This window comes from Pelmatolapia mariae, linkage group LG16_19, assembly GCF_036321145.2.
Source record: "Pelmatolapia mariae isolate MD_Pm_ZW linkage group LG16_19, Pm_UMD_F_2, whole genome shotgun sequence".
NCBI lineage: Eukaryota > Metazoa > Chordata > Actinopteri > Cichliformes > Cichlidae > Pelmatolapia > Pelmatolapia mariae.
The window spans coordinates 7661221-7686638 of record NC_086241.1 but is presented as its reverse complement, the minus strand read 5'-3'; the positions used below and the strand labels follow the sequence as shown (position 1 = coordinate 7686638).

The 25418-nt window shown below is 37.7% G+C and overlaps 1 protein-coding gene across 2 annotated transcripts in view; it reads right to left on the bottom strand.

Annotated features, from left to right (window-relative positions):
- LOC134644215 (inactive dipeptidyl peptidase 10-like) overlaps positions 1–25418 on the bottom strand; it is a 141141-nt gene that overhangs the window by 22449 nt on the left and 93274 nt on the right. For both annotated transcript variants that reach the window (XM_063497023.1, XM_063497021.1), the window contains exons 6-10: positions 10152–10204; positions 9802–9883; positions 6622–6742; positions 4606–4760; positions 56–153 (exon numbers count right to left, since the gene is read on the bottom strand). In XM_063497023.1, coding sequence (XP_063353093.1) covers positions 56–153; positions 4606–4760; positions 6622–6742; positions 9802–9883; positions 10152–10204 — 509 coding nt within the window. The remainder of the gene's footprint in view (positions 1–55; positions 154–4605; positions 4761–6621; positions 6743–9801; positions 9884–10151; positions 10205–25418) is intronic.

Below are 25418 nucleotides of genomic sequence, written 5' to 3'. Positions count from 1 at the left end.
AGCCCGAATCATCAAAATCTTAGTGTTAACGTCCAAAAAACGGGTTAAGTCATACCTTTTCTCAAAACTGTCAGGAGGTTTCAGTTCAGTTGTGAGAGCGCTGCCATCCAGGGTGACGACATAGAGTCTGACAGACGGATTGATTTGGCACATCTAAAGTGAACACACCATAACTTTATCATTACATTCAGGAGCCTAATCAAATCTGATGTAAAAACCCACAATACACTGCACACAACGAAGGGATCAGAGTCAACACTGAGTGATTGTTTGCTATTTTTATATGCTTTCATTTATGCCAATAGGACTTCACAAGGGAATACAATGAGAATATTAAAAAGGTAGACAACAAACTGTGCTGTGTACTGTGCAGCCCCTTGGGCATGTCAGTTGTTTCCCTTCACTTAAGCATCCTTCAAAAATGGAGCTCATTAGTCTATATGACAAAGGAAATCTCAAAAATACAAAGCAACACATCACAAAGATGACAGTAATTTGTCGTAATTCATGTCTTCTCCAATCCTTCACTTTCTGTTCTTGTGAAGATACATTTTTTGGGGGGAAAAACTCCATCCTGTTCTGTTGATCACATTTGCCACATAGAGGTAAGACATGATAGAGCAGTAATTTGATGAAATAAGCACATCTGAAAACTAGCAAGAGTAATGTTTTTTATATACTTTCTACTACTGTAACCCAGTAACTTACTACTTTATAGTTTATGTAACCAGTGACAATCAAAATATTGAGAGATGATTACCAACTGTCTTTTATCTTAAGGTCCCTTCAGCCAAAACCCCAAACCCTCAACAACAACTTTAATGTTTTTAGCTGAGGTGGCCTTGTTATAATTTTGTGTTTAGCAATTCTAAGTCATAGTTAACCATTTTGACCATCCATCCATCCATCCATCCATCCATCCATCCATCCATCCGTGCATCCATCCATTTTTTAAGCACTTATCCTGTCAGGGGCCAGGTCTGTGACCCAGCATTTTGAGTTTATTTTGTATTTTTGATTTTCTTATGTTAGACTGCATTAATGCAAACTTCTTGTGTTGTTATTTAGTTAGGGTTTAGTTGAGTGGTATTGTAGTCTATGTTTCATTAATGTCTTAGTCTTCATGAGTCTTTTCCTGTTTGTCATGTGTGAGCTCCTTGTCTATGCAGGTTCCCCTTGTGTTTCACTCTCCCTCTCTTCTCCCTGTGTTCCTTTCCGTCCCCCGAGTCTGTCATGTAATTCATGTCTGTGTGTTCCACGTCCTATTGTCAAGTTTGGTTGTCATGTCTGTGTCTCTCTATGTTTCCTGTTTTCATTTGAAAAGGTCTAGTGTTTCCATGTTCAGTGTGGTAGTTTTACTTTTACCTGTGGTGTCATGATCATTTGTGTCAGCTGTGTCTCCCCAGCTGTTTCCGCTTCCCTCATTACCCTCCTGTGTATTTAAGTCCTCTATCTCCCTCTGTTCTTTGTTGGGTTGTCTGTTGTCTCCACGTCAAGTCATGTCACAGAGTTTTATTTCTACTGCTCAGCAGTGTTGGGCAAGTTACTTTGAAAAAGTAATTCAATTATAGTTCCTAGTTACTTCTTCAAAAAAGTAACTGAGTTAGTAACTGAGTTACAATATTCTAAAAGTAACTATTGCGTTACTTTAAAAAACAAACAAAAAAAAAACGTTTAACCCTCTGGGGTCCAGGGTATAATTGGCCATTTTTTACTACTTTTGATTTTCCCTCCACATTTGACCTTTAAAAACTATTTACTTTGCCTTGTTTGGTATCATTCTTTTCAGCACAACCTCACGTGTCTGAATTTACAGTTATGTTTTCATGTTGACATACTGTATTAACACAATTGATCTAAAATCAGACAAAAACCATAAAATCAGAGTAGAAAAAGTTATATTTTTTACGGTAACAACCACAAACATGTTTAATGAATCATATTTCATAACTTTAAATGCAAATATAAATTGTCAATTTTAAAATCCTATGCACAAGTTTTGCAAACAACAAAGTTATTTGCATCCATTTACCTTTTACCTTGATTTTTTAAATAACCATTTCAAACTATTTACAAAACAATCAGCTGTTCTTCAATAAGATGCCACTCCAAAAAAATAATTTCTTTGTTTGTTTGTTTTTTTTGCTCATAAGCAGAGAGTGCTTGCTAGCGCTAACGTGGCGAAACTATTGAGGAAAAAACGCCGCATATATATTGTTTATCATGACTCTGGTTTTACGTGGCCCATCAACACAATTTAAAACTTTTATATATCACCTTGTTGCTTTGTCTTGAAGTGGTCATGTGATTGGCTTACCACGACTACTTTATTCTTCCTCAGTCAAGCAGCAGCACTCATGCGATTGTTTTGCCCCCTTAGCTCCAGGTGTTGTGCTAGACAGTGATCGTGATTACCGTCCGCGGGAGCGCGCAGCTGCTTAAAGCTGTACTTACATAGTCAGCTACCTTCGTGCAACTGATATAAGATGCGGTAAGCTGAACACAGCTTCAACCGTCTGTTTGTTGAAAAATAGTAACGGACCACGTTTCCTTGTTAGTAACTGTAACGGCGTTGTAACGATAGGAATAGTAATTAGTTAGATTACTCGTTACTGAAAAAAGTAACGCCGTTACTTGTAACGCCGTTATTCCCATCACTGCTGCTCAGGTTCATGTTTCCCATGTATGTGTTCAGTTTGATTCAGTTCCGTCTTTCCCTTTTCTGCTTTTGGATTCGCTGTACAAACACCCCGGCTATTCTGGCCATAAAATATCAAGTTGGAAGGTGGGTGTAGCTTAGCCCTTCCTCTCATAGGGTGAGAGGTAGTATACTGTCTGTACTGGTTGCCAATTTCTCACAGTAGTGAACTGTATCCTATCATATTTGTTACATTAATTACACTTGTTAATCTGTTTGCAGCTGTTAACGATCAATATATATTTCTTTAGATACCTACTTTATTTGTTCCTTTAGCAGTGAAACCATTAGCAAACCATGCTTTTAGCAAAATTTGCATATGCAACTGTACCAGTGCTGGTTTACCTTTAAGCATACAACATCTACCTCTAAACTGTTCAAGCACTCACAAAAATCCCCTCTGTCAAACTGCAATTTTATATCCCATTTAGGAGATTTGCTTTAATACTTTGAGCACCACAACTGCTCAGTTGTGTTCAGAAAAAGTGTGGCTTCAGTTATAATCTGCCTGATCACAACTTTAACCGTGCACATTTAAAACTTATACTTTGGATTTGTTCAAATATGTTGCTAAGCAGTTCTGACTAATGATTCATTAAGTCAGGAGTGGGACTGTGCCATCTACTATCAATGTAATTATCAAATTTAAGCATGCTAACATGATAAAATGAGATGATGAATATTAAAAACAACACATAAATGCAAACATTTTTATTGTGAGCTGCTTAGCTTTCAGCTCAAATGACCTGTTTGTACAGAAACTTACACTCCCAAAATCCAACAGACCACACAGGCTGCTTAATGGCTCATTTTTCTTTTAAATTATTTGCCTATAAACATAAACCATAGCATTATCATCGATTGTGGACTGAGTTATGATACAATTCTTGAGACAGACAACTTTAATACTGCATTTCCAATGTGCATCTCTGGGGCATAGTTTTGGCCTTGTTGTTCACACATTGAGGCTGGTCAGGAAAATCTAGCATAGGCCAGGGTGCAATGTGGAACAGTTTGTCACTATTAATAATGTGCCCATAAAAGACTCCCACTGGGGTGTGCTTTTTACCATGTATTCACTCACAGAGGAGACACCCACACAAATTTATCCCAGAGTGACTGGCCCAGAGGTATAACTGTCAGACTGCCGAGAAGCATCACTGCTCCCAAAGACAAAATGAATGAGAAAGCAATTAAATCTCTGCTTCATTTAGTCCCATAATATTTCAACTCTGACCTCTCTCAAGGATGTAAGCAACAAAATGTCAATGTAGTTTTTTTTTATTCACTGGATGGGCAATTCTAAGATCAGGAGCAGTGCTTCATTAACAACACATCTTCCTTCCATTCCTCCCCATCTGTGGTCAGGTCTAAACCAACAAATGAGGTTGCCCTCCACCTTATGACCCTCATTCTGACAGTTTTCCTCAACCAATCTCCCATCTAAAAGGCATTTGATACGCTAAACATCCACATCAAGAGATGGGAGGTGTGTTAACTTGCCTTGCTGAAGCGTATCATGCTTGTTTCCCTCCCAGTGCCACAGATCCCTGCAGCCATCCCTCTTCAAAGGGAGCAAGTCAGCGCTAGCATGAATTAAACAACAAAAGGATTCGCTAACCTTTATGGATCAGCTTAAGGAGAGAGCCAGTAGCTGTATTACTGATCGCACCGGTTTGATACAATATAGCTGCAATAAAAGGAACACTATCCTCTTTTCAGGTTACAGTGGAGTCAGCTGGTTATACAGTACCAACTACTCTAAATGCATGTTATTCTGGGTGGACGTGTCTTTTAAACAGCACGTCTGAGCCTAGCATCAGAGCAGTGATGTCATAAGTTTTTACTACCTTTAATTTTATAATTAAACACAGTGTATACTTCAGCTTGACTTTTATGAGTCCCACCTTTGGATAAGGATACTCTTTCCCTCTAGGGTAAAGGGAGCCTGTGAAACGGGGGAGGAACATGGTAGGGACCAGGGAGTCGTTGATGGTGAGGTAAGCCAATCTGGAGCCGTCTGGTGACCACCAGTGGGCCACCTGAGTGTGCAGTACCATCTCTGCAAAGACAAACCAAAATAATCTGAAAGCCCAAGTCAAAAGAAATGGAAGTTTAATGAGGTTTTTTTTTTTAAATGCGATGTACACAATACTCCGATTTTTACACCAACTTTTTAAAATTAAATTAAAAGTGGTGAGACTTTAAACAAAGTAGTAGAGTTTTACTGCATAAAAATAAAAAATATTATTTGAATTTATTTGGATGCATTTGCAATAAAACAAACTCAAATAATAAAACACACAGATAATAGTCCTATCAGGTTGGTTTGAACTTAAACTGTAACTGTATCCAGGATCTGCTACAATAAAACACTCATTTTGGTCCTGATCTTTGGGCAGTTGAAGTCTGTATATGAAGAGAAGCTTATTTTTGTAAAAGATTATGTCATGATCCACCAGTGGCTGTCCTGGGGTGTGTTGCCTGCCTCCAGTGGTCACCTGATCTTCACAGACATGCACACGCACCTGTGGCTCATCACGGCTGATAAACACCAACCATACTTAAGGAGCCTGGTAGGAGTGGTGTGCCTCACTGGAGCATTGTACTTACTAGTGTTAGTGTACCCTGGCTTAGTCTCTTGTTGAGCTCCCTGTGTTCCTGAGTGTTTCTCTGATGTCTGTCTCAATCTCCCTTGTATAGACCTGAACCTGTCTTCCCTGGACCCTTCCCAGTTGAGCATGCACTCTCCAGAGTGAGCGCAGTGTGGGAGTGGACGGTGTGGAATCTGGATTTGGATTGTACATAGTGGAGTGTGAGCGTCTGTTCCCCTTTTCCCACCCCTGGACCTAGCCTTGGAATCCCTGGACCCCTCTTCTCCCCGTCTCACTGTACATATGTACATATCACCGGTGTTGTAAATAAACCCACTTGTTTGATTGCACAGTTCAGAGTCCTGCCTTTTGAGTCCAGTGCCAGCATACATGACAGACTGCAGAAGACTTAGGTTAGGGACTTCTAAAATCAGTTTGCTTCTGTTGTTACCTCATGTCGATCTCATCAGCAGTGATCTGAAGAACCTTTTGCCCATATAGAGGTTTCTTTCCACAGCTGCATACATGTTGCCTTCTTAATAAATGGTTACTGTACATTATTGCACATTACTAAGGCTGAGTGGGACTACCACATCCATTTCTCCTATAATTTCTCCATGATGACCAATGAGTTTGAAATTCAGCGTCTTTTTTCTGTTTTTGTTCTCTACCAGGTAAATATCTGTCTGAAGGTAATATCTGTCTGTTCAGCACTTAAAAATAAATGTTTTAACAGACATTTTATGTAAAACATCAGCAAAGAGCTACACAATGAAACTCTGAAAAGTCTAACACTATAAAGCTTAAAAGTGGCAGAAGGTTTGGACAGAAGTTCTCTGAAGGTCCTTTGAGTGAGTTGAACTAGTTATCACCAAACCTGCAGGCCAGTGTCTGTATTTAGTGGTGACTCGAACAAAATTGCATTGCTGATTGCAGGGGGATGATGAATACACAACTCAACAACATCAGCAACAGGAAAATGTCTGACAATTTTTGTGGAACGTTTCATTCAGATTGGCCTGCTTGTTGATGAGGAGATATGGTACATACTTCTTATAATAGGATGTTAATATATGTTTAGGATTTAACATTAAGATAATAATAGATAAAGAAAAGATAGTAGTACATTAAGTATAGTATAGTAGATTAAGATAAGATGGTACAAATCAAACAAAAACAATGTAGTCCATAAAAAAATTATCTTAGTGTTTGTACTTTCATTACAAAGATTTCTTGAAGAGGCATGCAGAATTTTACAGAATAGTAGCTGTGAACTAAAAGGCAGAAACTTTTCTGTGGCAGTTTGCGACCCTGTAGCCTCATACTTACCCTCATAGAGCCAGTCTGAGATGCCATTGAAGACAACCCCCTCCTCCCCAGATGACGTGAGCCTCCACGAGCTGCTCTGAACATCCATTTGGTAGTAGATGTTGTTTTCAAATATGTACACCTGTGGAATAGAGGAAATAAAGTTAATGTAGGAAGAAACAAACAAAAGAGAGAAGATACTGTAATGTATGGAAGCAAGAGAAAAATAATACCAGCTTGTATTTACGTCCCCAAGCTTGATTTATTTCATGTATTTTAAGATGCATTGCTTTTTAGACATGTACTAGTTTTAAAATTATGGCACAATTTCTTTTTGGGCCAAGGTGATGGAACACCTCCACTGAACAAATAGGTAAAGGATCACTGCGACTGGTCCATTGATAAAAACACATTCAGAGAGTGGCTCATCTAACACAGATAAATATGGTGGGAGAGCTCATAAGTAATGAAAACTACTTTGTCATTAGCACCGTGACACACTGCTGCAGGGCTTCCTGGTGAACAGGTTCCACTGGGGGCAGGTATAAATACTGAGGAAACGAGATAAATATGCTATCGAATGCTTAATTACCTTCCTTGTCTGCACTGGAGAAAATAATGGACTGATTATTCGGTGCATGATGCACTGCACGTTGGAGGCATTACTCACACAGAGAGGTCCGGTCGCCCAACAAGATGTCTTTCAGCAACAGCTTGATTAGTGAAACTGACTTCTCCTCACAATAATTGTTTGGTTTAAGGGTAGTTTGTCTGTTCTCTCAAGTCACAAACAATCTTTATTCAGGGTTTTGTTTTGTTGTTTTTTTTGTTTCCCTGCTGAGCAAAGAAAATTTCATATGTGGCATAAATTACAGCAACGATAAAGCAATATTATGTAAGATTGCAAATTAAACATTGATTTTTTCTTTGTGCATGCATAAAGGCCTGGGCTCCATCTCATTCTGTTCACAGATCTTTCGGTTTTTTCTTTCTCCACTGATTGCATCATTGTGTGATGTATAAAATATCAAAAACTAGTTTATATTCTGGTCCTGATGGTTTAGGATTTGAATGCTTAGTTAATAGATTCGATTTTGGGTTTCTGTATTCCAGTATTTGAAGCATTGGCTGTTATTTTTTGAGGGTGAATTCTTGTGTTGATTATATTTTGGACCTTTGTCCTAATCTTATGTCTTAACCCTGTAAAACATGATTCATGAAATAATAAGAAAATCTACATCACTCTTGCCTCTCCAGTGTTCTTCTATATTTTATTTTGTGTGAGTTTCCTTCTCTTTGTGTCCACTTCCTGCTTTGCTTTGATAGTTTGCTGCTGTCTCTCGTGTTTGACTTTTACTTATTCCCTGCTATTGTCTTGATTATCTTCAACCATGCCTGCTTTCCTTCGAGATTCTCACTCAGTCCTCCTCAGTGTGTGTGTATGTGTGTGTATAATGCTATCCTTCCTTTTAGTCCATGTCTTCATTTGTGTCCATCTGTGAAGCATCTGTGTCCTTCCCCCGGTGCTCGATGCTTTGCATCATTCCCTGTGTGGGTTTGGATTTCTAGTTTTTTTGTTTTTGGTTGTTGTTTTTATTTATTTTTTTGCATTCTGGACTGAATAGCTTTTGTTGCATCTATGAATCCACAAATATTAACAGTTTGACCCTCTGAGATCTATCTCATCATTAGTAATAATCATAACTATATACATTTGAAGGAGGCAAAATGGACTTGTTGTGAAAAATGTTAGTTAGTTTTTGATATAAATAAATAAATACAAAAATAAACACCAAAATACTAAATATTTTGATTGCACTGGGGCTAGACTTCACAGAGAAAAATGAGAAAAACAAGCCAATTACAGTAATTTTTTTTCCTATAATGACTTATCAAAACTTTGACTTCATAATGATCTAAAAGCAACAATTCTAAATGGAGATGCTAAAAAAATCTTTTTCATTTCTGATTGAAAATGAATGACATTATGTTTGTGTCTCAATTATTGCTAAATGCCTGAAGCCTAAAGCAATGTTAAGAAATTCATGATGGGATGGAATATAGTTCATTTTCATTCCTGGTGGTCACTGGAAAAGCTTAAACTTGTATATCAAATTACATTTCATATAGTTTATGATTTCTGACTCTTCAAGGATGATTTATTTATTGCATTGTTTTTCATATCCGGAGGCAGGATTTTATTGTGAATATTTTGCATGCATTTGTTTAACTGTAATATTTATGAGATGAAAAGAATTATGGGCTGGAATGATCTGTGCTGTGCTGCAGTCGCTGAGGAAGAGATGCATACTGAATAAATGCAGACCTTAGAAGATGAAGTGTGATAAGTTACATTTAACGAGTTGCAATCAGTGGTTAAATAGATATTGAATAATGAATTGGTTTTGAATGTGTCCAGTTTGAAGCCTTTGCTTTGCTTTGTTTATCTTTCCTTGTCCATAGTTTCCTCTTGCTATCATTCTGACACAAGTTCATCTTGGTTTCATTTCTCCAAAGATTGTTTTCGCTTTCTGAACTCTGCAGGCTCTTTCAGATGTTCTCTGGCACACTCTAATCTTGCCTTCTTGTTTCTGAGTGTATCCAGTGTTTTGGCGCCTTTTGTATTTCCATTCATAAAAGTATCTCTGGACTGTAGACTGAAAATGATGCACTTCCCTCCTCAAGAATGTTCTTCACTCAGTTAGATGTTGTGAAGGGGTCCTTGTTGTGTCCATTTCTTGTTTTAAAGAATGAACCAGATTCATGATTTTATCACTTTTAAATTTTTGCTATCACTGTGACAGATTTGTTTAAGGTTTCTTTGTCCCAGTGATTGCATCTCTAATTTGCATTGACATTCCTGTGGACCTCATATTGAGAGCTTCAGTGAATAACGAAACTGCTCATCAATCAGTTATTCAGTTTTTTTTGAGCCTCTGAAAGTGTGGGGCTGTGTATAAAATCCTTTAACAACAGTTTTACATCAACATTACATTTTTGGTGGACTTCAGGAAGAACAGCTAGCGCATTGCTTTAGCTAATGTGACAACCAATAAACCAAGCATCCAAGAAAGTCTATGGAAACCAAGGGAATAAATCCTGAGGTAAACTGACCACTGAATCAATAAAAGATTAAGAATATAATTCAAGCATGGTTGTTTTAAGATTTAGTGACCTTTATAAAGCTCTATAGTCACTTACCAGCTGTTGACCCCGAACACCCCATGAAGCAAACTGGAGCACTGAATCAGACACCTCCGGAGGATTGAGCTCCCGCACCTCCCTGATGTAATGCCAATGATAAAAGTATCACAAAATCAGTCTAGCAATCACTGACACACTGTCATTGAAATCTCAGTGAGGTGAACATTAGCTCTGCACCATCAGTTTAACTTTTAACCTATATTATATAAGATTATATTCATCTGTTAAAGATAGCATGTTGACATTTTTGTCCTAAGATGTGTGACACTGGTGCTCTTAAAGGATGTTCAAATGAAAAAGAAATCATCCCATTATATTATTTAGGATTTATTTCTATGTTTCCTTACCTTGTGTATAGATTGTAGAGGAGGTATGATGCCAGGAAAGAGTGCTGGTAGACCTAAAAATCAAACACACAAACAAAAAATGTGATTTTTCTCATTAATAATAGCAGCCAAGAAGTAAGCAAATGCACATTCTGAGACTAACGTAGAAAACACACCACAAAATATTTTTAACATTTTTCATGGTATTTTAGTCGTCTTTATTCTCTTGGAGACTGCTAATAACAGTGTGAAATGTTTGCATTGTTGTCTTATTTGCACATAAACAGCATATATCAATTTGGTGAGGAAACTATAGTCTCCAATGGGATATGGCAGCTGAACTGTTGATTGCAGGGTAGTGCTTTAGTTCTTTTAATTGGTAATTCTGCTTTCATTCACAAAAGAGAAGAAAAGTTAATGAAACCTTTTGGCTTTCTATTGAAGCAAGAGAAAAGTCTAATTTACTAGAAATTTTAATTTTCACGTAAAATGCTGATAATTTTGTTTTCCGAGGGTTGACAACTAGTTATTGTTTATACCAAGGATATAGCTGCAGTTTAAAAAAATGATTTGCTTTTCATCAGTGTGCTTCTACTTCATCTGTAGACCTGTGATACTTGTGCAGCCTCAAATTCTCTGTATTTAATTGGACAGTGACAGCAATAACACGGGATGGTTTTCAGTTTTTGATAAATTACAGTGAAATGGAAACAATGCTTTACTATTCTGTCATAGAACCTATGATGAGAGTACTTTATCACACAATGCAGCTGACACTCTGGGGCAACACGAGCTGTGATTGGATTGTATTAGTGGCACTTAAGCCTGGCAGTTGCCATTAAAAAAAATATGAAAACAACAAATTGGTCTCAGGAATAGATTTGTATTGCAGTAATCTGATACGTCTAATAAATAAAAACTTAAAAAGTGAGAAAAACTAAGAGAGGATGGAAAACTGAGGAATTATTTGAGAGTAGCGAAAGTAAACCGAAACAATGAGGTTACAGACTGAATAACTGAACAATGAACTTTGATGTTTCTTTGATGATTTTGGGGACCGAAGACTTGCACTTAGAGTACTTCTATACATTTTACATTTATAAATAAGTGGACATGTTCCACACATGATTTATCCACAAGGATAAAGATTAGGTTATAGTGGATGTATTGGTCAAATATACAGGACATTCCCTCAGCAGAATCATCAACTAATCCCAGTGAACAGAAGCACAAATCTCATGTTGTTAGCATGATAAACTACACAAAAAGCTGTATATCATATCATATCATATCATATCATATATTATATTGTATTATATTATATTATATTATATTATAGTGAAGCATGAGCTATTATTAATATTATTATAGTGTTTATGTTGATGTCTTATCCCACTGGTCAATCTTTTTTTTCTGTTGTTTTTATGTAACAGGTTTCAGTTTTGTGATCACATGTTTAGATTTATGTTCACTGTTTCTCATATGATGAGCTTTACTTTTATCTTATTATTTGAGTACCTTTTCCTGTCTAGTTTGCACTTTAGTTTTGGGTGCCTGTTATAGTGCAAATTTTGTATTTTGAGTGTTTATTTATCTTCAGCTTCTCTTTTGAGTTTGCTTCTCTTGTATTTAGTTTTCTCACAGTCTCCGTGTTTAGTGTAAATCTTCTTGTATGCATGTTTAGCTTTATGTCGTTTAGGTTTTTCTGGTTTTACTTTGATCGAGACTTTATCTAGTGTGGTTTCTTTCCTGTCTCCAGTACTCCAAGCGCCCATTATATAACCTTGAGTGTTTGGGCGCATGTTCTTGTAAATTGCTTTTCCTGGTATCTTTTATGTCTCTGTTTGGACTTTTTGGATCATGTTTGAAACTTTGATCCACCCGGCTTTCCTTTTTTTGCTTGATATTATACCTGCGACATTCTGCAATTGGGTCCTTTGTCTACAGTCTACGCACAAACTGACAGCTTGTCCTCACAAAGCAATAGCTTTGTCCTATGATGATAGCACATGACAGAAGTTGTTAGTAGATGTTTTGAAGTTGCTTTTCTGCTTTGTGCTACTGTAGTAATGGTGCTAGAGTATAGTAGCCCTCCGCGGACTAATGACTAATGTCACACAAAATTAAACTGAAATGTTGTAAGCAAAAAAAGTACTCCATTTCCTACAATGTATAGTACAAATACTACTTGATTTCCCATTTAAAGGTTTCAGATATCTAGCTGTACAAGAAAATTCTGCCATTACAAATATAAATGTGTCAGAATGTAATGTGTAAATAATCTTTAATTGATCATTTATAATCAAAGATAACAAAAGGACAAAGCACAGCCCTCTCAGGAATAATACTGAATTGATAATAATAATATAAGCATTTGAAAATCAGATATATTTTTCACTTTTCAGTGCTTCACAATTCAGCATTTTAGAAATGACCAGAGAAAATCCACTCACAGAGCGTTTTATTAAGGATTCACTGAGATAATGGTCCAATACCGCAGTGTCTCGGCATGCTAATCAGTTGCAGCATTAGCATAACAATATTAGAGTAAGCACACCCAAGGGCTATATGATAAATGCTTTAGAGCTCCTTCATTCCCTGCAGTAAAAGCTCAGTTATGTGGAGCCACCAGCCTTCACTCTTAATTTGGACTTTCCTCTTCTCTTTACCAAAGAGAATTCCCCAAGAAGGAAAAAAGAAACTTCCCCTTCTTCAAAAAAGACGTCAGCATCATTCAGGAGACGCCCCTCATAGGTGACAGCTCTGTGATGACTCCCTGATAAGACTGTCAGCCAGGGGTGACACATGAGTTGGGAGGATGTTTGGAGAGACTGTTTCAGACAGCAGGGAGGTGTTTGAATGTGCTGTGTGGTAGTGTCTTCTCAGCAGACTGGGGTTACTTGCCACTTGTGAATAATTCCTTTTAGCTGTCTTAGAATATCGCAGTAGTAGAGTCTACTGCTCAATCAAGACTAACAAAAAGCATAAAAAATTAACTCGTGCTTTTCTCATACCTGAGTCATCCTGATGCTGTCACAACTTGGTACTGGTACATAAATATGGTTTGCAGAGACATGAGGAAAATGTCTGGGAAATTAAAAATTAAAAAGATGTATAAAATGTTCAAAATATCAGTTCTTACATGCTGTGGAAAGCCCACAAATGTATTTTAGAAGATATTGAGTGTGCAAAATCGAACAATCTGTGCAGTTTTTTCTTTTTTTAATTTCCAGTATGACTGGTGTATTTTAGCCTTGTGATGGATTTTTTTTGGGAGTTGATCCATCTATTGGTGAGGTCTAACTATTTTGAAAGGCCTGAAAGGGTCAGGCAGGGTGGAGGCTTTTGGAGCACAGTGACCTGACCGCCTTCTCTTTGGCGTCATCTGTTTTTGCCTCTATGAAAGGCCTCAAGGACGATCTAGCTGCTTGTTAAAAGCAGAGAAACACTATGCTCCCTTATCTGAAAGGTAGATATAGGAGAGACAGGAAAATCTAACATTTCAGCAAGAATGTCAGCTTTAACTAAAGTCTAAAGTTGGCTTGATTAAGGCAGGAGTTATTTTGAACAAATTACATTTTCACTCCAATTTGTGCAAAACTATTTTTTTCTTTTCTTCTCCTTTTTGGTAGCTTTGTTAGATGGTAAATAACAAAGTAGCACAGTGCCCTCCAACTGCCACAGGCATTTGCATTGTAATCATTAAAATTCTTTTTAAAAACTCTCAAGGCAAGGGTTAAACAACTATATTAAAAAAAAATCTAGACTGCCAATTCTCATTTGCAGTATAGTTCACATGGTGGCTTCTGAACAGCTGTGCTACTAAAAACACCATCAAAACACAGTCACTAATCAGATGAGCTTGTAGGTTTTCATAAACGGAGCTTACCAACTGCTAACAAAGACCATGCGACAAGAAAGACAGTTTGTTTTTTTTCCATGATGACAGACATTCATTTGTAGTTCTGAGATGTACTGAGCCATTTTTACTATTGATTTGAAAGTAACAAGTGCGGAAAAGACGAATGAGGCTCATTAAATGCATTTCTGCGTAGTTTCAGAGATCAACTTTCCTGAATGCTTTTGCTAATGGATGACTGCGGTAATTAGCACTCTTTGCTCACTGCACTTCATTAACATGCACGTCCTAATGAAAAGCAATCGATACTCCTCAAAAATCACCAGCTCAAAAAGTAAATGTACCAGTACAAGTTCTGACAAATGTCCTTTTTAATGTCAGAAGGATGCTGACCGTTAAAAAAACCAAAAAAAAATGGGCAGAGATCTATGGAAACCTTTGACGCACCAGTATAGTACAGCAGAGAGAGAGAGTATGATTATGATAAATTCACGAGACAACTGGAGACAGTGGTGCGGGGGTATGCCATTACTCTCCATAGATTCAGGCTGTCACTTTCATGATGAACACATCTACTCCGTCCATCTCAGGAGGAGATAGCACCTCTAAATCTCTGTGTCAGTCCCATCAAGCACACAGAGCTCATTATGAAGCCTGCTTAGTTCACCGACAACAAGATGTTCCTGCAGCATACAGAATGGAAGAGTGGGGAAAGACACGTAAGGTGATTTGCAACAAGCAATTTCACTGCTTTTGAATGCAGGCACAGCATTAGTTTTCCGGTGCGATAAATGAACAGTGTTCCATTTTCTATTATAACTTCTTGCAAGCACCATAAAAGATTCACACAGTTTCTTCTGCATAACAAAGTCACAGCTGCCCTTCTTTTCTAAAAGAAGAAACCAACAGGAACTGTGGAGAAAAGACTGTTTGATGGGCTCAGGTGCACTCTGCTGCTAACAGTAAGCACTATTTTAATCACAAAATGTTCCCTGTTTATTGTGTTATGCACTTGTTTTTGCCAGTTTGCTGTCAGAGTGGAACTGCAGTCCTCCAGAGATGAAGTGAGATCAGGCAAATGGAAATTTGAATTATGGATTTGTTTGTGGAAAAAATTGAAATTTTCCACATTAATGCTGATTTTTACCCAGATAATTGCTTTATAAGCATATTATTATATTAATCTGAACTCATTTAAAGATTCATGAATAGGATTATCATACAGTGTTCCTCAGAGTGTATTAGTTACACCATGAATGACTTCAAATATGATCTCTGCTTTAATGGTAATGTTAAAAGATTGTGCAAAAAACATTATTTAAATTTGATTAGGAGCTCCACCTGCTGCTGCATTAAGTGCTTCCATTGTCATGGTATCACTGACTGAGTTAACAGGAACGTAACCAGATTATACATGTAGGGAGGCATTCTTCTTTATACAGCACACTACTTACTAAGGAGTTACCTAGTAAATATGAGGTAAAATTTAATGTATTATTGGGGAGCTACCTGAAAATCTCATTTCCATTATCATTATAGCGGCTAGTAACTAAACTCAGGAAGAGAATATATTGTATATAAAATGTTGGTAACAGGGGAGGAATTTTCTAGAACTGGATGCCTACATTTGTAGGAAGTAATTAAACAGGAGTTACTAACCTGGTCACAAGTATACAGTGCTTGTATTTCCATTTGTTTATCTAGATCTGCCTTCTTATTACAGTAGTAATTGCCTAACAAGATGCTATTATTTACATATATTTATGAAGCAAATAGTTATTCAGAGGCTGTGAAAGGAAGGGTTGCCATCATTTTTTGGTATCAGCAGAGTGAAATGTGCGTTGGAGATAAACTGCTGAGCAGAAACAAAAAAATCTAAGCATCCAAAAGAATACAGTACATAATCAGTCAATAAGCAATGCTGCATACATGCAGTATTGCACATGCTTGCAGTCACTATACTAAACAGCAGAGTTAAACATACACTGGCACGTTTGTTTGCTGCAGTTATGGACTGAGTGTTGAGGGGGTGTTTGCATCTGTATTCACAGTGAAGGACATGTGGGAGTTGGACATTATTCCTCTCACCTCAAATGATAATGTTTTCCTTATATATCGGGTGTTGCTTGACTCTTCGTGTGAGGTGGCAGACCTGCACCTTTAACTGAGCTGACAGGTTGCCAGAGCATGCTGAGAGTGTTGATTTTTTTTCCTTTTCACCCCTTTCTATTTTTACTTTCTCTTGCTGGTTAGTTTTAGGCACTAAAATGATTTGGAGAGGGTAGGTAATGATTGCTCTTTCTGTTAAGTGTGCCGGCCCCAATGTGCCATTACACTATGTTTTGAGGTGTGTCAAGCACCACTGTAAGACAAGGGTTAAGCAAAGTGGAAAAGATTTGTGGGCCTTACTGATGTTGAAATTTAGCCATGTTCGTTTTAAAATCATAAATTTCCTCTAGCAGGAAATAAATCTGTTGTATTATAATATAGCTATTATTTTTTTATTGTTATTTCAGCTTTGCTTTTTTTAGTTATCTGTTCTTTAATATCATACAATAAGCTTTTACTGCTACAGAGAAGAAGCTGTTGTAAAAATGAAAAAATATATCTCCTTTTCATGCATGTGCAGAAAAGAGATTCAAATGTAACACACAGTTTTCTTCTTTGTATCAGTGACACTGACACCCACACTCCGTTTCAAGGTACAGGTGCACATTATGACCCAATCTGTACACATGGGTGTGGTTAAACAGTAGCACAAGCCAGAATCAAACTCAATTAGAGGGCAGATGGTTCAGTTGAATTTATCTCAGCAGCAAGTCCTGAAACGTAAATGTTACATTTTCAAGATGATAACCACACAGGTTCAGGTGGGTTTAATCAGATTCTATAACACTTTGAAGAACAGTAATTAAAATTTATAGTTGTAACTTCAGCTGCACAATGTGGGAACTCTGAGAGCTTTACAGTTTTACAGTTTTCTTCTTTGTATCTGTACACAGATTTTCACCAGAAAGTCAACTCTTACAATTTTGTCACAGATCTTATTTAAGAGTCGAAGGTATGTTATCATTTTTTTTTCTATAAACTTCAATGTTTACAACATGTACACAGACTCCAACCTCTTATTCACATATGGGATATTATAAATAACAATTACAAATAACGAACAAATAACAATAACAATAATCAGAATTGGCTGTGAAGATCATTGTAATATTTAGTCAATTCGTACAGCATCGTGATCTATAATTATCCTGCTGCAATTAACAATCTAAATATCACATATAATAAAATGTGCTTGAGGCAAGATATTTTGAAATTTTCTAGCTTACATGGCAAAAGGCAGATTTACGTTGCATTTCTTACTTGGTTGTTTGCATTCCATTCTGTTTTTAGTTTAGTTTAAATGCCACAAAACAATTTAATTGAGATAATAACGGTGTTACGAAGGGTGATGTCTTTATACCTGGAGTCCTAATTGGCAGTACACATTCCTAGTTGAGACTTAGTTTCTTTTCCAAAAAAAGGAAAAAAAAAACTTCAACATGAGTGGATGACAAAGGTGGTTCATTGCTATGTTCACATTTTATTACTTGAAGATCACCAGTCTGAATGAATGGTAGAGGAAGAAGTAGACTGATTGCCCACAAAAGTCACCCCCAAGCTCACAGTGTGAATGATCAAATATTCAAAATGTAACCAAAATGAAAATACAGGAAAATTATCAGGAAAATGTACCTAGAATATTAATATAAAATCAATGTTCTGTTTTATAATGTCCATTGTGACTCATAACAATATGAATCATTATTTCCTTTGACTCCCTTCATGTCAGGGCGTTTTTGACCCAGCATTTTGAGTTTATAATACAAAAATCACAAAAAACCCATAATAAAGACTGTTTAAGTTCTACAGTTTAGCTTTGAGTTTAGTTCTTTATATGTTTTAAGTTTTTCTTGTCTTTGCAGCTCATGGTTTATTGTCTATTAGGTTCCCTTTGCGTCTTTGTCTTTGTGTTCCTCGTTTTCCAGGTCCATTGTGCCTCGTCTCCCTTTTCTCTTCCCATGTTCCCCTCCTTGTGTTTCATTCCGTGTCTCCCCTGTCTGTCATGTGCATTTCTCCCCAGGTAGTCATGTCTCTCTCTCCCTTTGTGCCTCGTCTCCCTTAACTGTTTCCATGTTTCCCTCTTTTTCTTTCCTCCCTTTGTGCCCCCACTCTGTCATGTTCCCATGTGCGCTCTTTCCTCCCAGCCCTGTGTCAAGCCACGTGTTTAAGTATGTCTTAGTGTTTCCTGTTTTATTTTGACAGTCTCTCTTCCTGTGTTCAGTGTGTTCTGATTTACTTCCACTGTGTCATTATTCGTCCCAGCTGTGTTCCCCATGTTCTTCCACTTCTCTCATCACCGACATGTGAGTTTCCCCGTGTTCACCTCTGACACTTGATTAATTAATGAATAAAAAAGTAAAACTGGCAGTTCTCCCCTTCACGGTCATCTTCTTGTGTGACTCAGGACAGTGGTGGTCCTGCTACTTTAATGATTTGATGGAAATCCAATTCTATCCTCTTGCACTTTTGTCAATCAATGAGGATCAAGTTGCAGGAAGCCAAATCCAGCAAGTTAGGCTGCTTGCTATTGCTAAACAACTTGCCTCAGAGCAAGTGTTTCTTGTCATATTTCCTCTAGCACAATCCTGGAGGACAGTGCACAGTACTGCGAAAACAACATTTTTTCTGATCTGATGTGTCTTTTTTGAGCTCAGAAACTGTGGATTACAGACAACTGGATTATTTAACTGCAAACTGCACTTTAGTTACTGGCTCATTGCAGGAGACCCAGCTAAGTTGGGACAGTTTGAAACAGAAGTTAGTGATCTGCAATCGTTGTCTTGAATTAAAATTGCAAATTCAAAATGTGAGTTGTCATAACAGGACTTCGAGGAAGTAAAGTAGCAGACACAGAAATGGTATCTGGAGGTGCATGAGAAGAACGAGGTAAATTTTTTATACATACTGGAACTTTTTAATGACACCTTTGCCTTTGTTTGTATTGGCAACATTTAGTAATGATACCAGTATAAGGGTATTCTAAATATCAGATTATAGTTTTAATTCAAATATGTCACAATTCACTTCTGACTTCATGGTCCCCAAAGTGCCATCTCCATGGCATCTAATCATAAAAAATTATACTGAAGTCACCCAAATTAAAAACATTCACAGCTCAAATAATTACTCTTCTGCTGTTGCTGCTGCACCACACAATATTTGCTTGCAATGCCTGGCAAAAGGTCATTTGGCACATATTTACATAGACTATACAAATATTATAAGTGGCAGGTCCAGAATTTGGTCAGGAAATATAAGGAGCTTGAGGAGGGTAATGAAGAGACTCACAAATGTGCAGATTCTGTATGGAAATCATTTATGGCTAAATAAAGTATCCGCTTTTGTGGGCACTCTGCCTTGTTTGCAGAGAGCCAAGAATGGTGGCCAACCCCTTCAGAGGCCCTGAAGTGCAGGGATGCATATTTAGTTCGTTGCCAGCTAGTCATATACTGTAAGCTAGCCGGGTCTCACTCTTGAGACCTGTCAGGCTTAAGGAGCCTGCTCAAGAGCTTGGAGTCTGGCTGGAAGTCCTGGACTGAAGAACTAAGGAGTCCAGCTGTGTGTCACAGCAACAAGGGTCAAGAATCTGAGGAGAGGACTAATGTGAGGAGCAGTTCTATGGTAAATCCAGATGGCTACAATTAGTAATGCAGTCATGTTCATTAGTACATTTACTAGTGACTGACTTTTTCCCTTTTTTTGTCTTTTTCTTTTTCACTTTGTAAAAACAAGAAAAGGGAAGAAAGCCAAAATCCCCATAATATTTGTTGCTGTTTTGGACTTGATAATCGTGTGCTATTTTGTCCGTTCCCTTCAACATCTCTCATTGTGCTAATAAATCTGTACCTCATTGTTAGTCATTGATTGTTCTCCAAGGACTGTGACATTTTCAAGTACTGAGCTTCAGGTTTCCACTCTAACAAGTGTTTGATGATAGTGAAATCATATGGGGTGCCCAATAACCAGGACCCTTAATTTTCTCTTTCTTAGGTATATGTTTATAGTTTAGGCAATTAAACACTGGGTGCATATGTTTACGCTTGAGAACAGCCTTGGCTCTTTCTTTATGTTTAATTCTATGACAGTGTGTTTGAATGAAAGCATCAGGTAGATTCTGTTTGTTGATTAAATGAAAGGAATCTAAAGAAAAAAGAAACTTCAGCAACAGTACATTGTATTTGACAGTTTCTATACATTACAGGTCCTTGGTGATAATGGCTCTGATACTAACTTGTTGTTGAATGTGTAAATGATCTATCACATATGACACAAATAGTCTTGTTATTTTCAAAAGATGGTGAGGAGGTCTTTGTGCTGCATGGTTTGAATAATGATTTTCTTACAACAGTTAGGGTCAGCGATGACTAAATTTATCTGTACACGCACACAAGTAAGTAGTCTATTGGGGGAAATCAGGTCAATGACAGTGGAGAATATGTCTTTGTAGTGCAGATGTACATATATAGCAAATAATATGCTCAAAATAAGCTTTTCTCCTTTCATACAGCCCTTTCATACAGCCCTGCCAATGGGGGTAATGCTACGCACTACCCCCATTGGCCCACTACATATAACAAAGCTATTACTCATAGAAAATGTATATAACTAAAAGCAAGCCTACAAAAACAGGAAGTCGTGTTAGAGTTGTGTTAGAGAAAAAAAAACAGCACCAATAGTATCAGAGTTGAGCCTAAAACTTTAGTAAGAACTTTAGTAGTAACTTAAGTAAGTTTTCCAACAAGATGGCCTGTTCTCGAACACAACCAGGTGAGCAGAACACGCTGCACAGCCACAGCAACAAAAATGAGGAACACTGGAATACTCTGGATTTGGAGCATTTATCTTTTTATAGGTGATATTCAGACACAGGGTTTTGAGCAGACACTACATGCCATGCATACATGGCTGACTCATGAGTTTATTACCCCTGCAAAGAAACTGATGTGACTGTTCTGTCTGGTTTTTTTTTTTTGTTTGTTTTTTTGTCTGATTTTTAAAAATTATTATGTAAAAGGTAGGGGTGCAACGATACACAAAATTCACGGTTCGGTTCGGTTCGATACTTTGGTGTCACGGTTCGATATTTTTTCGATACATAAAAAATGTTCATGCCTTTTTAATTTGTCATTTATTAAAATTATAAATATATATTTTAACTCAAAAGTACAGTTTTTAAATTTAATGTTGATGAAACAACAAAGTAATAAAAACATAAATATCTCATGGAGAAATCCCTCATCTTTGGAAAAGAGAGTTTATTACAGAGAAATGGCTCTTTCCAAAATAAAAGCTATACTATACGCTTCTTCTGGGGTATATTCTCAGCAGCATATTAAATATATCAGGTCCCCATAAGGAGAATCATGTGCTAACGGCTGTCTAAATGACTCGGGTAAAGTTTGTAGCATGCGTGCTTGTTGTTTTTGTCTGCTTCCACTTGTCTTTGCACTAGGATGATGTCGGAGTAAATGTGCAGTCATATTCGTTGTGTTCCCACTAGTGCTGTCAGCGTTAATCTCGTTGAAATGACATTAACGCCACAACGCGGCAAATCTCCGTTAACGAGCTACCGCGGATCGCCCCGTGCATGGGGTTGGACGGCATCAACACGTTAACAAGCTAACTGCGCTAACGCACTAGTTCCCACCAATGTAATTGAGCATTGCGTGGCACATCCGACATACTGTTTTACTTTTGTCCATGATGCGCTTACCTTCAGGGTCATACGTCACATGAAGACCAAAATAGTTCCAAACGCCAGATCTGAATGAGGGAGGGGCAGGTTCAATTTGCCATGTTGCAACGAGCTGAACTTCTGGCCGTTTCTCAATTCTCAAGTACGCGAGTACGTACTCGCGTTCTCGGCGAGTACGTACTGGCCGAGAACGCACGGGAGTACGGACTCGCCGAGAACGCGAGCACGGACTCGCGATTTGTACAATTGGAACACCAGCGTACGTGATGATGTCACAGGTCCGGAGTTTTTACTGCCGTCCCCTCTCAATTTTACTGTGAGTAACATGTTATGAAGCTTAACTTTAATCACAGCCAAACCGGTTTACGCAGGAACAAATAAAACACTGAAATAAACCAAACATTAACATTTAGAAGTGATCTAAGTGACTTATATATCATTTTTAACCTCAGTAGTGAAACCTCTATTAAGAAAAATAGTGAACATGTACATACGTGTACATACCTTAATAAAAACAAGCAGGTGAGATGTTGGAACGCTTTTATTTTTATTTTAGTGGACACTCAATACTATAGACAGCTGCTGGGGTTTCTTTAACCTGAGTATTGAGAAGACCGCGAGCGGGGGGGGGGGGGGGGGGGGTTGAAAACGATGTGCCGGGAGTCCGCTGTTGAGTTTTGGACAAAATGCATTCTGGGATATTTAGCTGTACCAAGTCCACACAAGTCACCACCGATGCATGCTCGATAAAACGGGCGGAGCGAGAACACATCCGAGACTTTTTTGCGTTCTCAGCTTGATGCGTACTTCGAATTGGAACAGTACTTGGTCTCCGACTGATGACGTATCACGAGTACACGAGAACGCAAGTACGCACAAGTACGCATATTGAGAAAGGCCCTCTCTCTCGCTAGCTTGCGCTGCGCTCAGTGGATCTGTGCTCGACAGTGCAGCCTAGGCGGAGTAGTCGAACGCAGATTCACTGAGCGGTCAACACAGACAGCATCGTCAGAAGAAAAGTTGATAAAATAAATTAAAAATTTTGTATTGTTCGATACATATGCGTACCGAACCGAAAGCACTGTATCGAACGGTTCAATATCGATACGAGTATTGTTGCACCCCTAGTAAAAGGAGGTGAGGTGGAGATGGCGTTTACACCAGTTTAGAAGCAATCATTTTGGAATTTGGAATCAGTCTACATGGCATACTGAAACAGGGAAATTTTGGAGAAATATTTTGTTTTTCTGATTCTCAAAAAGATATTACAAATTAATCTGCATTCAGATATGTTTCTTGGTCCAGGGACTCAATTCATAAATAACATGTGAATTTTCAGCCTTGGTAAAAGCATATAGTCTTAGCATGCTTTTATTTGAGAACATTCAATCTACAGATCTAATCTTGTCTTGATTTTGTGTATCCTGTGCAGTCAGACTTCTGTGGACCTTAAATCAAATTATTTATATAGTGTATTTATTGAGTAAGCCTGTTTTCATTGCACTTTTTATCTTTACAGATAAAGTAAATGCAACAAACAGTTTGTAAAATCGGTGCACGGCTCTATTCAGCTCTTTTTTTTTTACCCAGAACACAAGATACAAAACATTCAAACTTTATGGAAACCAGGAACTACTTAGCCCAGGCAACACGGACAGTCTGTTCTTTGTCGTGCCATCCATCTAGCTGTATGCTCAGAGGGAAAATCAGACAATATACACACACATACACACACAATATAACAGGGGAACAAACCACAGGTATGAACACAGGTGACAAAAGTTGAGCAAAACTTAACATCATACACACCGGGCAGGTGACTATCAAAGTAAAACAAAAAGTAACACACACTGCAACTAAGACACATCGGCTTGACACACAGAACAGAGAGAAACACATGAACAAGACAGACTAAACATGTGACGTGGAACACAGGGCAGGCATAAAAACAGTAACCTAAAGCCTAGATAGCAAAACTAAGCCCAGAATGGACAAATACTGAGCATAGCAGAATGATAACCAAAACCTGGAGCACAAACTTAACCACATAATACCAAAAGCCAGCATGACAACAAATACAAAATCCAGAACTATAATATAAAGACAACAAACTAGAAAATTCCCAAACATTCCCAAAATGCAAAACGCTGGGTCACTGACCGAGGAACTCTACACCTTGTCATTTTGTATATCATTCCTTGTGCTATTGACCAATAGTTTGGCCTCATAAGGCCAAGATTCTATATTATGTGTATCCAATGCCTGAGCCCCACTGTTGTCCAAAAGCTATTGAAAGCATAACAGACACACAGTCAAATGAGCTGGCTCATATATATACAGTCAGGTCCATAAATATTGGGACATCGACACAATTCTAACATTTTTGGCTCCATACACCACCACAATGGATTCCAAATGAAACGAACAAGACATGCTTTAACTGCAGAGTGTCAGCTTTTATTTCAGGGTATTTACATCCAAATCAGGTGAACGGTGTAGGAATTACAACAGTTTGCAAATGTGCCTCCCACTTCTTGAGGGACCTGACTGTAATATTTATGGACCTGACTGTATGTGAGTGAGCTGGCTCACTCACATATATATTGTTGCTCTAAATACTTGGGAGCACATCAAATGTTAATTAGTCAGCAGCTGGAAAAATCTTCTAAATAGAAAGACAATTATCTACTTCAATTTGAGCGATGGTTGCTAAAATCGTAGTGCCCAGCGGATCATAGAAATGAATCAGCTTTTGTGGTGTCCCAATGCAACCTGTAATGTGCTGATATTAAAATTGGAAAGTTAATAGTAAAACTGCAGGGCACTGATCAGTCATTGTGACGTTATGTTAGAAATTCAGGACAGTGAATTTTATGGTGACATGTCATGTCTCAGAATGGAGATTGTTAACGTTAATAAAAGTGAATATAAGGCCTGATTTACATGATTCATATCATTCACAATTCAAAGTAATCCTTATTTGTCTTATATAGTGTGGTCCAGAATTTAATTTCAACAAATTTTCACATATAAGGTCTTGAATTCTCAAAACACGTAGCCTAAAGCAGATAACTCGTAAGCTGGAGAGGAAATGGCGTGTCACAAATTTAGAAGATCATCATTTAGCCTGGAGAAATAGTTTGTTGCTTTATAAGAAAGCCCTCCACAAAGCCAGAACATCTTACTACTCATCACTGATTGAAGAAAATAAGAACAACCCCAGGTTTCTCTTCAGCACTGTAGCCAGGCTGACAAAAAGTCTGAGCTCTATTGAGCCAACCATCCCTTTAGCGTTAACTAGTAATGACTTCATGTACTTCTTCACAAATAAAATTTTAATCATTAAAGAAAAAATTACCAATAATCATCCCACAGATGTAATATCATCTACAGCTACTTTTAGTACCATTGATATTCATTTAGACTCCTTTTCTCCAATTGATCTTTCTGAGTTAACTTCAATAATTACTTCCTCCAAACCATCAATGTGTCTTTTAGACCCCATTCCTACAAAACTGCTCAAAGAAGTCCTGCCATTAATTAATGCTTCAATCTTAAATATGATCAACTCATCTCTAATAATCGGCTATGTACCACAGGCCTTCAAGCTGGCTGTAGTTAAACC